Here is a 15,502-nt window from a genome sequence, read left to right on the forward strand (position 1 = left end):
AACTATTTGTAACGTCTGACTAACATATGTATATATCGGCAATGAACCGATATATGACATAAGCAGGAACGCTGACTAGGAATGGAGTAACACAGGGAACAGGACTCAGAAGGATTCGCTATCTCTTCGCAGAGATGAATGCAATCCACAAACGGTAACAGAACAGGATTCAGAAGGATTCGTTATCTCTTCGCAGAGATGAACGCAATCCACAAACGGTAACAGAACAGGATTCAGAAGGATTCGTTATCTCTTCGCAGAGATGAACGCAATCCACAAACAGAACCAGGAGCAGGGTAACTACCTCAGCACGGGTGGTCACGGTACGCGCAACCTACCAAAACGTGCTGGAAAGCTGACTAACTGCACACAGGATATAAACAGTTCGTGTACGTATACATCAGCGACACTGATATATCAACGTAACACAAATACAAGGAAAATAATAAACGTGCTGGTATGCATATATATTGGCAATGAACCAATATATGATGCAAAGACCAGCAAAGTATCTTTAACAAGAAACACGATCGGGGGCTAAAGCGACAGCAAGGCAGGCTTAAGCTGAAGCTATGAAAACCCAAGGAAACCCTGCAGGAAGCAGATCTTTATACTGAGGTCATCCAATGGGAGCAGACATGCAGATTCCCACACAGGTGAATGATAATCAGTCACAAGCTGACAGCAGGGAAAGACAGACAAAGCTATGCAGCTTGCATGGAAAGACATCAGAACTGCCTGAGCTGCAGCACTACTGCTTCCAGCAACACCTGCTGCAGCAGCGATCATTACACACATAAGTTGGAAAGATTAGCATCTCATTGATCATACACACCTACAAGGCATGTTGTACATTGGAGATCAGGACAATATCCCGCAGGTGAGTTGGCTGGGCTGAGGGAGCCTGTAGGCTAACAATGCCTCTGTCAAATGATATGTTCTGTTCCTATGCAGGGGGTGGAATGGTGCAGGTCTGAGGTCATGCAGTGGGTGGAGGAGTGGAGAGAGCAAAGCTCTCAGTCGTCAGTTGGCTGATGCAATTTGCCAGGTTTGGTGGATTGATAGCCAAGCAGCCAAGAGGGGTTGATGCTTCTGTACACATGCTAGATTCTCAGCAGAGGTGGTTGTTAACAATCGCCTTGGCTGAGTTTCATCTAGCATGTGTCCGAGGCCTAAGCAAAGGTGCTGGAGGTATCCACTTCCTGTCTGAGCAAAATGGAAAAATACTTATCTATAATGAGGACACTGGCAGAGGAAAACCAGAGGCAGATTTTTTTGACTCTGTCTGAAACTGAAATTAAAGCTTTGGGCAAAGTTAGGCTATTAAATATGTACAAATGGAAGTTAGGGTTCAAATCCTGAATTAACAGATGTAAACTAAAGTATAGCTGATCAGAGAATTTGTTGAATTTTATATTGTAAATTAAAGTGGTACACTAAAGTGTTCACATACTGTATTAACTAAATGATAACAACTTGTTGGTTTTGGCTTATTGTTCATTGTGGATAAGCTGCTGAAATCTTCTACATAAATCTCACAGAAACTTAGCTTACAATGCTGGCTAACAGATGTTCAGTAAACACAGCCCAGATATCCTGTAAGGCGTGTAACAAATTCAATTCAAGTAATTATACTTACAGCAGACTGTTTTGATTCAGTCTTAAAAGAAAAAGTAAGTTTTGGGTATTATGCTGTCTTATGTACATTTGACCATCAGGACATAGATTTTTTTTTGCTTATCTAATTAAGTGTCAGCACAGTGGCTTAGTGGATAGCACTCTCGCCTTGCAGTGCTGGTTCCTTGGTTCAAATCCAAGTCAAGGTACTATCTGTAAGGAGTTTATATGCTCCCCCGTGTCAACATGAGTTTCCTCTGGGCATGCCTGTTTCCTCTTCATCCCAAAAACATACAAATAAGTTAATTGGCTTCCCCTTAAAAATTGCCCCTAGACTACAATGGACATGTAACTATGGTAGGGACAGTTGGTCAAGACTATGTACTCTGTACAGGGCTGCAGAAGATGTCGGCACTAAATAATTGGTAAATAATAATAAAAAAATAATTCAGATGCATTAATTACAACAGGGCATCAAAATGGTTATTGCAAGGCAGTTTGCTAATCCCTCAAGTGTTCAATAAGACCTTTTGTTTACTCTTTACATGACATCTCTACGACTGTCTATGGAAAGAATGTAGGCTGATATGGAGAGACTGTAAATTCAGAGTTTACAAGTCACCTTAGAAACAGAGGGGATTTTCACACATGATCAGATATACTAGATTAGTACATACACAGGAAAATGTGCCTTGTATTTTGTACACCTGTTTTGAACCTGGAATTGATATCATGTCAGGGAATCGGATATGTGTGCAGGTCTCACAACTTTTCAGTCTTCATGGGTATGTGCCGTTTTGTTCAGGCCTTTATAAAGCAAATGATTGTCAGGAGTTCTTTGGACTGGGTGGCTGTTGATATGCCTGGAGGGGGGGGGGGGGGGAGGGTCAGACAGTATCTTCCTGTGTCTCTCATCCTTTTATAAAATGGGATGCAGTTATTTTGCAATCTTTCTTATGATTTCCAAGTGTGAGTTGCATGTTACAACTAGTGGGACACAGACCTCTTCCTGGATTTGTAGTCAAGTCCTAGGGTTGATGTTAGCTTTTTGGATTTGGGCCTCAGCCATTTGAGGACAGTTTTTTCTTGTTTCATGAAGTTGTTTTTAAGGTAATTCAGGGGTTTTTCTCTGTTCACCCTGTCAGAACAGATCCGGTTGCATCTTATAGGTTGGTTGGTTACTTACTCAAACGCATGCATACTTACGTTTACCCCTACATAGAGTATTGCAGCAATCCTTAATAAAGTTATTGTAGCCCTGTTAGTGGACTAGTGGCATCAAAAAAGGTTAAGAACTAATATATATATATTATACACACATACATATATATATATATATATATATATATATATTCATATTTTTATTTCAATATCAAAAGCTGGGTTAGGACTAGCTTTTGGGAGTCACCAGTAATGTCAGATCATCTGGCACTGTATTGTAACATATGAACATATACAAAAATTAATTAGAAAATAGTAAAGGCATAAACAATTCTGAGTGTTTGGGATTTACCACATTAGCATTAAAATATATATGGAGGCATTTATATCAATAAATGTGAAGATTTAGTGCAAATAAATAGTCATAAATAATAGTTCTTGAATGTGGTGGGGAAAATTGCCATTGAGGGCATTGAGGCAATAAGCATGTCTAATCAGTATTTAGAAAACCCATATCAAATTGAAAACTTCAGCTTAGGTGTCAAATAGAATTACCAAACAGAATTCAAAGACTTTTTTCTTGTAAAATTGCTTTTCTAAACCCTAACAGTCAAGTTTAGATGGCTGCCTGACACTAAGGCTTCTTGCACACCAAGACGTTGTGTTAGGTGCCACGTTAAGGTCGCATAACGTGCACCTAACACAACGTATGGTGCTGCAAAAGCCGACGGTAGAGTGAGCCGCGTTCGGCGGCTCGATTCCTATAATGTCTCCCAGAGTGGCGCTGATTGGCCAGCGGGACCACGTGATGCGGAGCGAGACACTCCGCATCACGTGGTCCCGCCGGCCAATCAGCTACCGCCAGTGCAGTGAATATTAAGTAGCCATGTGCGCGGCTACTGTAGCTGGCTCTCCCCGCCTCCTCTCCGCCCCCCACTGCGCATGTGCAAACAGTCTAACGCGGCTATAGCCGCTCCAACGCCGTAGCATGCTGCACTTTACACCGAACGTGCAGCGTTACATGTAACGCAACGTGGGCTGTGTGAACAGCCCACTTGTGTTACATTGCTGTGCGTTGGGGGAGCGTTACAGGCGCACTAACGTGCGCCTGTAACGTCTTGGTGTGTAAGCAGCCTAAAACAACAATCATCTTCTTTTACAGCAGTCCTGAATACCTTGAGGCAGTTCAACATTTCAGTCCTACATGGACAGTATTTCACTATTGAGTCCATTAAAATATTGTATTTGATTCTAATTAATATTGTGTGAAAGTATTTCTTTCTAACCTTTAAGCTAATCAGTGGTGGCTTGAGAAATGTAAATCCTTTCTAATTTAATATTGTGAGCCTGAACTCTAGATGAATTGTGTGAGCTCGTGTCTGCTTGCAAACTGCATGTGATTTCATCTTGTGTGCCTTTTATTGTTTTTTTTTCTTCTGCTTGCTACTTTGCCTGTTATTAATAGGATGGGCCTTTATGCACACCAAGTGGTGCAACTGCCTTGATGTCCACTCCTCTCTTCATTTTACTGCAAGTATTATTGTGTTGATGAATTCAGTCCTTAACTTTTTTTTTTATTTTGTTTCTGTTTGAAATAAGTTTGTATTACGCGCGGTAAGTAAATTACAACATATCTGGAGGGTTTAAATGGTCTCACTTAAATGTACCAGAATTCATTAATACTATCCAAATTTCATGTCTCGTTTCTGAGACACAAATGTTATTCAAAGCTAAAAGGGCTAGGAAAGTTAGCAAAATCTGTAAACTGAATAATTACTGATCTCATTTACTAAGGTTCTTTTTAGTGATTCTGCAGACCTGGCCTGGAGATCTCAAAATGTGTCTATTACACAGGAAATGTTCTTACTTATAGCTTGGGTCATATTGGACCCAGTGGGTCTCGTTGGGGGGGGGGGTCAGAACTTTAGAAGTAGCTTTGCAGCCATCTTCAAACTGATATATTTCAACCGCTTTTTTCCTTCTCATCTCCCCTAAAAGTTCAGGGTATTGTGTTTTTTTGTAGAACCTTTGTGGTGATTTCTACACTTTCATGGTGAGGTTCAGCTTGCAGTGAAGTGTATATTAACATGACTGGCAGTGTCCAATCAAATAATTATAATCAGTTAAATTTGGTTAGTTGGTTCACCAAAAGATGCACACATTTACCTTTTCCTTGGCTATATGGATGTTAATTAATATTGCATAAAATGGCCCTCATTCAAATCGCCTTTTCTCATTAGTTTTCTCTTAGGTCAGGGCTGTCCAACTTCAGTCCTCGAGGGCCATATCCATGCTAATGTATAGGATGGATGAGAAATGGAGTAATCTCTAATCTGTTCTACTTGATGAATCGCCTCTTTCTTAACCACTTCCCGACCGCCTAACGCACAGGGGCGGCCGGGAAGTGGAGCCCTTAAGGACCGGCTCACCCACAGAGGTGGCGGTCCATTTAAGGGCATGGGCGGAGCGATTGTGTCATCCGTGACGCGATCCTCCGCCGGCGCCTGTCACCGCTCGCCCGCCGCAACATCCCGCCGGCTATACGGAAGCGCCGGTGGGATGTTAACCCCGCGATCGCCGCATACAAAGTGTATAATACACTTTGTAATGTTTACAAAGTGTATTATACAGGCTGCCTCCTGCCCTGGTGGTCCCAATGTCCGAGGGACCACCAGGGCAGGCTGCAGCCACCCTAGTCTGCAGCAAGCACACTGATTCCCCCCCCCCCCCCGCCCCAGATCGCCCACAGCACCCCTCAGACCCCCCCCTGCCCACCCCCCAGACCCCTGTTTGCACCCAATCACCCCCCTAATCACCCATCAATCACTCCCTATCACTATCTGTCAACGCTATTTTTTTTTATCTCCCCCCCTGCCCACTGCCCCCTCCTGATCACCCCCACCCCTCAGATTCTCCCCAGACCCCCCCCCCTGTGTACTGTATGCATCTATCCCCCCTGATCACCTGTCAATCACCTGTCAATCACCTGTCAATCACCCATCAATCACCCCCTGTCACTGCCACCCATCAATCAGCCCCTAACCTGCCCCTTGCAGGCAATCTGATCACCCACCCACACCAATAGATCGCCCGCAGATCCGACATCAGATCACCACCCAAACGCAGTGTTTACATCTATTCTCTCCTCTAAACACCCACTAATTACCCATCAATCACCCATCAATCACCCCCTATCACCACCTGTCACTGTTTCCCATCAGATCAGACCCTAATCTGCCCCTTGCGGGCACCCAATCACCCGCCTACATGCTCAGATTGCCCTCAGACCCCCCCTTATCAATTCGCCAGTGCAATATTTACATCTGTTCTTCCCTGTAATAACCCACTGATCACCTGTCAATCGCCCATCAATCACCCCCTGTCACTGCCACCCATCAATCACCCCCTGTCACTGCCACCCATCAATCAGCCCCTAACCTGCCCCTTGCGGGCAATCTGATCACCCACCCACACCAATAGATCGCCTGCAGATCCGACATCAGATCACCACCCAAACGCAGTGTTTACATCTATTCTCTCCTCTAAACACCCACTAATTACCCATCAATCACCTCCTATCACCACCTGTCACTGTTACCCATCAGATCAGACCCTAATCTGCCCCTTGCGGGCACCCAATCACCCGCCTACACGCTCAGATTGCCCTCAGACCCCCCCTTATCAATTTGCCAGTGCATTAGTTACATCTGTTCTTCCCTGTAATAACCCACTGATCACCTGTCAATCACCTGTCAATCACCCCCTGTCACTGCCACTCATCAATCAGCCCCTAACCTGCCCCTTGCGGGCAATCTGATCACCCACCCACACCAATAGTTCGCCCGCAGATCCGACGTCAGATCACCTTCCAAGGGAAGTGTTTATATCTGTTCTCTACCCTAAACACCCACTAATTACCCATCAATCACCCCCTGTCACTGCTACCTATCAGATTAGACCCCTATCTGCCCCTAGGGCACTCAATCACCCGCCCACACCCTCAGAATGCCCACAGGCCCCAGCCCTGATCACCTCGCTAGTGCATTGCTTGCATCTATTCCCCCCTCTAATCACACCTTGAGACACCCATCAATCACCTCCTGTCACCCCCTAGCACACCTACCCATCAGATCAGGCCCTAATTTGCCCCGTGTGGGCTCCTGATCACTCGGCCAAACCCTCAGATCCCCCTCAGACCCCCTTCCGATCACCTCCCCAGTTCATTGATTGCATCTATTTTCCCCTCTAACCACCCCCTGAGACACCCATCAATCACCTCCTGTCACCCCCTAGCACTCCTATCCATCAGATCAGGCCCAATACAACCTGTTATCTAAAAGGCCACCCCGCATATGACCGGTTCCACAAAATTCGCCCCCTCATAGACCACCTGTCATCAAAATTTGCAGATGCTTATACCCCTGAACAGTCATTTTGAGACATTTGGTTTCCAGACTACTCACGGTTTTGGGCCCGTAAAATGCCAGGGCGGTATAGGAACCCCAGAAACGGACCCCATTTTAGAAAAAAGACACCCCAATGTATTCTGTTAGGTGTATGACGAGTTCATAGAAGATTTTATTTTTTGTCAAAAAATAGCGGAAATTGATTTTTGTTTTTTTTTCACAAAGTGTCATTTTTCACTAACTTGTGACAAAAAATAAAATCTTCTATGAACTCGCCATACACCTAACAGAATACCTTGGGGTGTCTTCTTTCTAAAATGGGGTCACTTGTGGGGTTCCTATACTGCCCTGGCATTTTAGGGGCCCTAAACCGTGAGGAGTAGTCTAGAAAACAAATGCCTCAAAATGACCTGTGATTAGGACGTTGGGCCCCTTAGCGCACCTAGGCTGCAAAAAAGTGTCACACATGTGGTATCGCCGTACTCAGGAGAAGTAGTATAATGTGTTTTGGGGTGTATTTTTACACATACCCATGCTGGGTGGGAGAAATCTCTCTGTAAATGGACAATTGTGTGTAAAAAAAATCAAACAATTGTCATTTACAGAGGTATTTGTCCCACCCAGCAAGGGTATGTGTAAAAATACACCCCAAAACACATTATACTACATCTCCCGAGTACGGCGATACCACATGATTGGCACTTTTTTGCAGCCTAACTGCGCTAAGGGGCCCAAAGTCCAATGAGTACCTTTAGGATTTCACAGGTCATTTTTGTTTCAAGACTACTCCTCACGGTTTAGGGCCCCTAAAATGCCAGGGCAGTATAGGAACCCCACAAATGACCCCATTCTAGAAAGAAGACACCCAAACGTATTCCGTTAGGAGTATGGTGAGTTCATAGAAGATTTTATTTTTTGTCACAAGTTAGCGGAAAATGACACTTTGTGAAAAAAAACAATTAAAATCAATTTCCGCTAAATTGTGACAAAAAAATAAAAACTTCTATGAACTCACCATACTCCTAACGGAATACCTTGGGGTGTCTTCTTTCTAAAATGGGGTCATTAGTGGGGCTCCTATACTGCCCTGGCATTTTAGGGGCCCTAAACCGTGAGGAGTAGTCTTGAAACAGAAGACACCCCAAGGTATTCTGTTAGTAGTACGGTGAGTTCATAGAAGATTTTATTTTTTGTCACAAGTTAGCGGAAATTGATTTTTATTGGTTTTTTTCACAAAGTGTCATTTTCCGCTAACTTGTGACAAAAAATAAAATCTTCTATGAACTCACCGTACTACTAACCGAATACCTTGGGGTGTCTTCTTTCTAAAATGGGGTCATTTCCTATACTGTCCTGGCATTTTAGGGGCCCTAAACCGTGAGGAGTAGTCTTGAAACGAAATTTCTCAAAATGACCTGTGAAATCCTAAAGGTACTCATTGGACTTTGGGCCCTTTAGCGCAGTTAGGGTGCAAAAAAGTGCCACACATGTGGTATCGCCGTACTCGGGAGAAGTAGTACAATGTGTTTTGGGGGGTATTTTTACACATACCCATGCTAAGTGGGAGAAAGATCTCTGTAAATGGACAATTGTGTGTAAAAAAATTAACAAATTGTCATTTACAGAGATATTTCTCCCACCCAGCATGGGTATGTTTAAAAATACACCCCAAAACACATTATACTACTTCTCCTGAGTACGGCAATACCACATGTGTGGCACTTTTTTGCAGCCTAACTGCGCTAAGGGGTCCAAAGTCCAATGAGCACCTTTAGGCATTACAGGGGTGCTTACAATTTAGCACCCCCCAAAATGTCAGGACAGTAAACACACCCCACAAATGACCCCATTTTGGAAAGTAGACCCTTCAAGGTATTCAGAGAGGGGCATGGTGAGTCCGTGGCAGATTTCATTTTTTTTTTGTCGCAAGTTAGAAGAAATGGAAACTTTTTTTTTTTTTTTTGTCACAAAGTGTCATTTTCCGCTTACTTGTGACAAAAAATAATATCTTCTATGACCTCACTATGCCTCTCAGTGAATACTTTGGGATGTCTTCTTTCCAAAATGGGGTCATTTGGGGGGTATTTATACTATCCTGGAATTCTAGCCCCTCATGAAACATGACAGGGGGTCAGAAAAGTCATAGATGCTTGAAAATGGGAAAATTCACTTTTTGCACCATAGTTTGTAAACGCTATAACTTTTACCCAAACCAATAAATATACACTGAATGTTTTTTTTTAATCCAAAACATGTTTGTCCATATTTTTCGCGCTGCATGTATACAGAAATTTTACTTTATTTGAAAAATGTCAGCACAGAAAGTTAAAAAAAATCATTTTTTTGCCAAAATTCATGTCTTTTTTGATGAATATAATAAAAAGTAAAAATCGCAGGAGCAATCAAATAGCACCAAAAGAAAGCTTTATTAGTGACAAGAAAAGGAGCCAAAATTCATTTAGGTGGTAGGTTGTATGACCGAGCAATAAACCGTGAAAGCTGCAGTGGTCTGAATGGAAAAAAAAGTGGCCGGTCCTTAAGGGGTAGAAAGCCCTAGGTCCTCAAGTGGTTAATTCAGTCCCACCAATTAATTTGAACCGTATCAAAAATGTGCGAGAACCTCGGCTCGCAATGCTGGAGTTGTCCTAGGTGATATTATTACACCTGATCAATAAAAGGCATTTTAAGCTACTGGCAAACAAGAAAATACTCGGGATAATTTTAACAGTTCTTTTTCACCATCTTTTCATCACTTTTTCAATTGCAGAGTGCTGCAAAGGTATTTTAAGTATAACATGAAACATTATCTTCTAGGAGATAACTTAAAATAAAGAGTAATTGATTAGGTGCCAATATTTATTAAAATAATCAGCATTAAATCAGTTTTTCAATTTGTTTTTTCATCAAAGATCTGAACATATAGTAAAAATATGTGAATGTAGTGGAGATGAGAAAAGGTGGAAATGCTCTTATGGGAGGTAGTTCTGTTATGTATAGAAGGAAGCATGTACAGTACATGTAAATATTAGTATGCTTACACTATCACACAGTGTACAAAAGAAAAAAACACTTGCACAGAGTGAGAAGCTAATGCTGGGTTTGATGCAATTAAAGGACATCTTGACCACTTGGTAAATTACTAAGTGGAGAATGGACACAGCTCAAATCAGTAAGTCTAATAACACACTAGAGGAAACTAAAAAAAAATCATTATGTGAGGTCTTGGCAAATACGTTGTCATGTGTACAGCATCTCTATGATGTTTATTAATCTGACACAGAGGATTGCTAAATGACTATAGAGGAACCCATGTTAACCATAGTCAATAGGCACCCAAGTGAGGGTAAACGTGTGCTAGGCTGATATGGAGCTGTAGTCCAGCAGCTCCCAAAGCATGAAGAGTAGAGATCAACAGCACTACTGATTTGGTGCTGCTGATCTCTACTCTTCATATAGAAGAACACATGTCTTTGGTGATGCCTATCCCCCTTTTCTCTCCATTGAGTAGTAAATACTGCTCAGCTATGCTCAGTGTTTATCTACAGCACTTATGCCTACAAATGTCACCCTAAATGTGCCCATACATGGTACAATTTTTTTTTCCGATTTAGATAATTTAGTTTGATTATTCCGTTAGATCGAATATAAAGATTTTTCCGGCATGTCCAATCAGATTTTTCTCGAAAAAACGGGATAATCGTTCAAATTTATTGATAAAAAGAAAACATTTTCAACTTTCATTCGATTTGATCATTTAGATTGAATACACGGGAAAATTGAAAGTTTTATTGTATCGTGTATTGCCCCCTTCAAGATCAAAAAAGGGCCATTTAGTTTTAGTTGAGGGTAAGTTATTACTTGGGATGGTCAATGAGATGCTAACTTGCAAGATGATGCAAATATTATTTACATTATTGCAGCTTGGAGATGGACCAATCAAACACAGCATCTACTGCATCTACTGCATTTGATTGGCCCTTTTCCAAGTTGCATTAATCTGCATACAATTAACATAAAATATGCATCCACTTGGAATTTTAAGCATCTCACTGACCACTCCTAGTTATTACAATTACAACCATGAATAGATAAGTTTATATCCTGTTTATAAATAAACTTTAGAATAGCTAGCTAGCAGTAATGTGGTATTGTAATGAGGCATTACTAATCTTCATGTGCAGTTTGCTCATGCTATCAATGGAGCTAAAATTCACTTCTGCATTTTAGTCCTTATTTTGATTAACCACTTTTTTATATTAATAGCTACATTTTCCTAAGCTCTTCTGTGAAGATCCACACAATTTTGTTGTTAAGGCCTAGGAATAGAATTGACAACCCTTTGGATACAGATTTGTTTCCATGGCTTAGCAGCATTTAATTTTGGGGATTGGAGTAATAAATGCATCATGTATGATCACAACTGCCAAGGTTTTGGTCTTTTTTTATTTATTGGAAAATCAAAATATTGTTAAACGATCATGCTTTGAAACTGCTTGAGAAGCGTTCAACCTATTTCAAGGCATGCGAAGGAATCTGAAGACATTTAACACATATATGAATATGCTTAGGAAATGTGTGCAACTGGTTATAATTTAATTTATACGTCACATAAAAAATGAACAAATAGATGCATTTTTGCTTCAACCTTTGTTTGTATACTACTGCGTAAAATCACTCTTATATAAATATGCACTAACAGTTTATTTTAATTTACCATATCATAACCAATAATGGTAATGTCATAATTATTCAATATTAAGGTATTCTTATTTTTAAGTAGAACAACTTACTTCTTATATATTGAGAAAAAGGATGTGGTTAGAATGAGTTCTTAATAACTTACCAATATCACTTCCTTGCAGGAGGACGACAGTGATTGTGGTGGAGTTTCTGGCTTATCTCCTTCTTTATGGTCCATGATAGGCATTCAGCTTGTCCTGCTTTGGCTCTTATCTAGTAGCAAGCATTATCAATTATGACCCTGAAAACCAAAATATGAATTGCTAATATCAACATCCTGCCAAAAGTTTAACCTGGATTTACCTTAAATGGGGTTCCTTGACTGAGACCTCAGAAGAATGGCTGTGTCCATGCTATAACTATCAATGTGTGAAAGATTCATAGAGACCTCTACAAAGTCTGCATGTTGGAGTGTCAAATCCTCAATGGCGAATTCTGTGAATGCTGCATCATCTATGCCACCAGAACAGAAATCTACATTCAGTGTGCTTTATTGAACAATCTAAGATGATCTCTTTGTTGCATCGTCAATGACTTTATGTAAAAGGGCTCCCTTTACTATTGCTTCTGTACATGATTTGTAGAATTTTTTTGAATTTTGGTTTGTTGCACTCCCAGCCCTTTTTGCGTCTACTTGAGTACATCAGATCTATTTTATTATTGTGCACTGTGTTTAGAAAATAAATTCTGCTTTTAATATGTATAAAGATATGTAAAAAACATCTGAAATGCTCCTGTTTTAGTCAAGTACAAGTGTTGGTTAGTCATCTAAAAATATTTAAAATCATTGAAATGCCTTATTATGTATAATGAATGGCTTGGTTTGCCAAATGGGAGTAAAAAAAATATATATAAGATTTTTTGATGCTCTCGTGAGCATTGGGAACTTAGTATATAGTGTATATTATTTGCATAAACATTTTAATGGGTATTTGGGTGTATGAACTTTGTGACTCTGAGTGATGTGTAAATCTTTACAGCTATAGTTTTGTACATGTGATTCTATATCAACACTAACCAAACCTTTTCAAAACTCAGAGATTTTTGTTCAAAAATATTTTGGTTAGAGAACTTACCAATGGTATTTAGCATGTTAATGCTGTTGCTGCTGTATGTGGTTTATTAGGGTTAATTGGCTAAGATAAATTTAGTAAGCTACAGGCTTTTTACTTGAGTGATTGCTTTGATGTGTGGCAACTGTCAGCACAGCAGTGTATTGGTAATCAATCAGCTTTCATGATAAAATTTATATAACAAATTAACGATGTGCTGTGCAATGGAATCCAGATAGTTTAAATATATGTATTCCAAAGGTATCATTGAAACGTATGATATCATAAACATTTATTTATTCTATTTATTTAATGCAGTAACTGCCATTAAGCTATACAAAGATTTGGCCTGTAAAGACCAAGTCTGCAAAACAGTATATGCATGATAGAGTGGGCGAGTGGTAAAGACAGAGAAAGCAAATTTATTTGCTTGTAACACTGATATTTGCAAATCTTACTAAAAAAAAATGTAGCAGCGCAAAGACAATGTGTGTTACATGTTTGTGTTTATTGACATCAGTGGGAAACGCCATTGCATGGGACTAATGTGCTATCTGCGTCAAATATGGAAAAATCAGGGGTTCTTAACTAAAGGTTAAAGTCCAGAACATGGATCATCTTTGTTTTTTACTAGTGAACTATTTTTTTAACTAAACTAAAGTAATTATTAATCGTATTTTTAACAATGCATATAACTACAACTGTTTACATTTCATTAATATAATTATACTTCATTAAAGGCAACAGCAAATTTTTTATCACATTTGGTTGGTTTAGGTTTAATTGTTTTGGTAAAGCAGCTGCAAGTTGCTTCTTGAATGAAAACTGCTGGCTCATAGTCGACCTAATCTGAATCCCAAGCTAAACATTTTACAAACCTGTGGAATAATGTTACAATAAATGATGAACAATAATTTAAGTTATTTTTGCATTGGAAGCCAAGGCTCCTTGTCATAGTGACTTGTGGTAGGGCAGCGCAGATTAGCAATGTAGCCTTTCTATCCTGTCTATCTTTCTATCCTCAAGTAAATTATCTAAAAGATGTAAAAAGTATAGAGCAAGAAGGGAAACCATCTGAAACAAAGTTATGGAAGAGACCAAAAAACATGGTGTTTTCTAAAAAAAATATTGCCACTTTTTGCGCCCTGGCTTCTAAGAACAAAAATGTAAAGTGTATTGTTGTTATATCAGAAACGTATGAATATCTGAGCAAATTGATAAATAACTAAACTGCCAAATTGCTGAGACAATTTAACTTTATCAGTTAATTTTGCTGATCAATAATGATTAGTTTAAAGTTTTAACTTTTTATGTACTAGAGGTGTACTAAAGTTTTGCACAAGGAGAGCCTCACTAATCTCTAAACTAATGAAAATCTTTTTTAATAAAAATCTGCAGATCAATCTGCCAATTGCTGTCGAAATTAATTTTTGTTTTCTTATAAAGTAAAGTCTAAGTGCTTCTTGATGGGTCCCGTGGTCCCATCAAAAACATGGTCACGTGGTCTGAATAAATAACTTTGGGTAAAACTTTGGTTTATCTCTATAAATAACAGGTAGTTGTAAAACAATTGTGTATACAGTGGAAGATGCCTAGAAATGTATTAATGTACTGGAAATTGTATACATATTGTGTATATTTGTTTTAACAACTTTTGTAATCCAACTTGTATTTTAGACTTGATGATCCTTAATTAGGTCTGCAGGAAAGCTAAAGCCAAAATGTATATTTTATTTGTTCATTTGACAAAAAATGAACTGTTGTACAACAGTACCAATACCAGTAGCTATATATTCAAACATACAGTTAAAAAGCAGCACCTATATTATATACAATGCATTTATATGCATACTTACTAGTATAAAGCTTTCTTTATTGAATTCTAGTTTCATTTTTTCCCACTTTTGAAATATTTCAATATTTATTATACTGTAATAAAAAAAGCAAACAAACCCAAGATAGCTTTTGGATGTATTTCAGTTTGTATTGTGTTCTTAACTGCTTCCTAATTTCTTTTAAATAACTCAATAAAAACTAACATTAAATAATTGCTATTAATAATATTCAGACTATAATATAATGCACTTTTATTTATTTTTTTCTCTTGGTAATGCGAGACACTGCATACACAGCTGTTACAAGATAACTCAGCCGTACAATGTGAAAACCGTGTAGTTCATTATCAGAATCAGAATCAATTTATTTTCGCCAAGTAAGTTTGCACCTACAAGGAATTTGTCTTGGCAGTTGCTTAACAAACACAAACAAAAACAATACAAGGACAGACAGTGTGAATATTACAAGTTAAGGACATTATAAGTATAGTGGCAGTAAGCAATGTGAGAATTGTTCATGTTTAGTTCTGTGCTGATTACTTTCAGTCCTAGCAGCTCTAACGTGGTTCAGAATTAAGTATGGCTACGCTTGAGGAAAAAAGCTGTTCCTGTGTCTAGAGGTTTTGGTAGCGATTGACCGGAATCTTACTCCTGATGGCATGCGCTGGAAGATGGAGTGAGCTGGGTGAGA

General features: G+C 39.5%; 1 protein-coding gene across 9 annotated transcripts in view; it reads left to right on the forward strand.

The window, feature by feature from the left end:
• CACNA2D1 (calcium voltage-gated channel auxiliary subunit alpha2delta 1) overlaps positions 1-14,913 on the forward strand; it is an 846,695-nt gene extending 831,782 nt beyond the window's left edge. For 6 of the 9 annotated variants that reach the window (XM_068276177.1, XM_068276179.1, XM_068276181.1 and 3 more), the window contains 2 exons: positions 4,244-4,308; positions 12,047-14,913. In XM_068276177.1, coding sequence (XP_068132278.1) covers positions 4,244-4,308; positions 12,047-12,104 — 123 coding nt within the window. In that variant the 3' untranslated portion in view covers positions 12,105-14,913. The remainder of the gene's footprint in view (positions 1-4,243; positions 4,309-12,046) is intronic. The other 3 variants (XM_068276182.1, XM_068276185.1, XM_068276178.1) reach the window with 2 other exon arrangements.
• Positions 14,914-15,502: the final 589 nt, after the last annotated feature.

The sequence above is a fragment of the Hyperolius riggenbachi genome, chromosome 3, assembly GCF_040937935.1.
Source record: "Hyperolius riggenbachi isolate aHypRig1 chromosome 3, aHypRig1.pri, whole genome shotgun sequence".
Taxonomy (NCBI): domain Eukaryota; kingdom Metazoa; phylum Chordata; class Amphibia; order Anura; family Hyperoliidae; genus Hyperolius; species Hyperolius riggenbachi.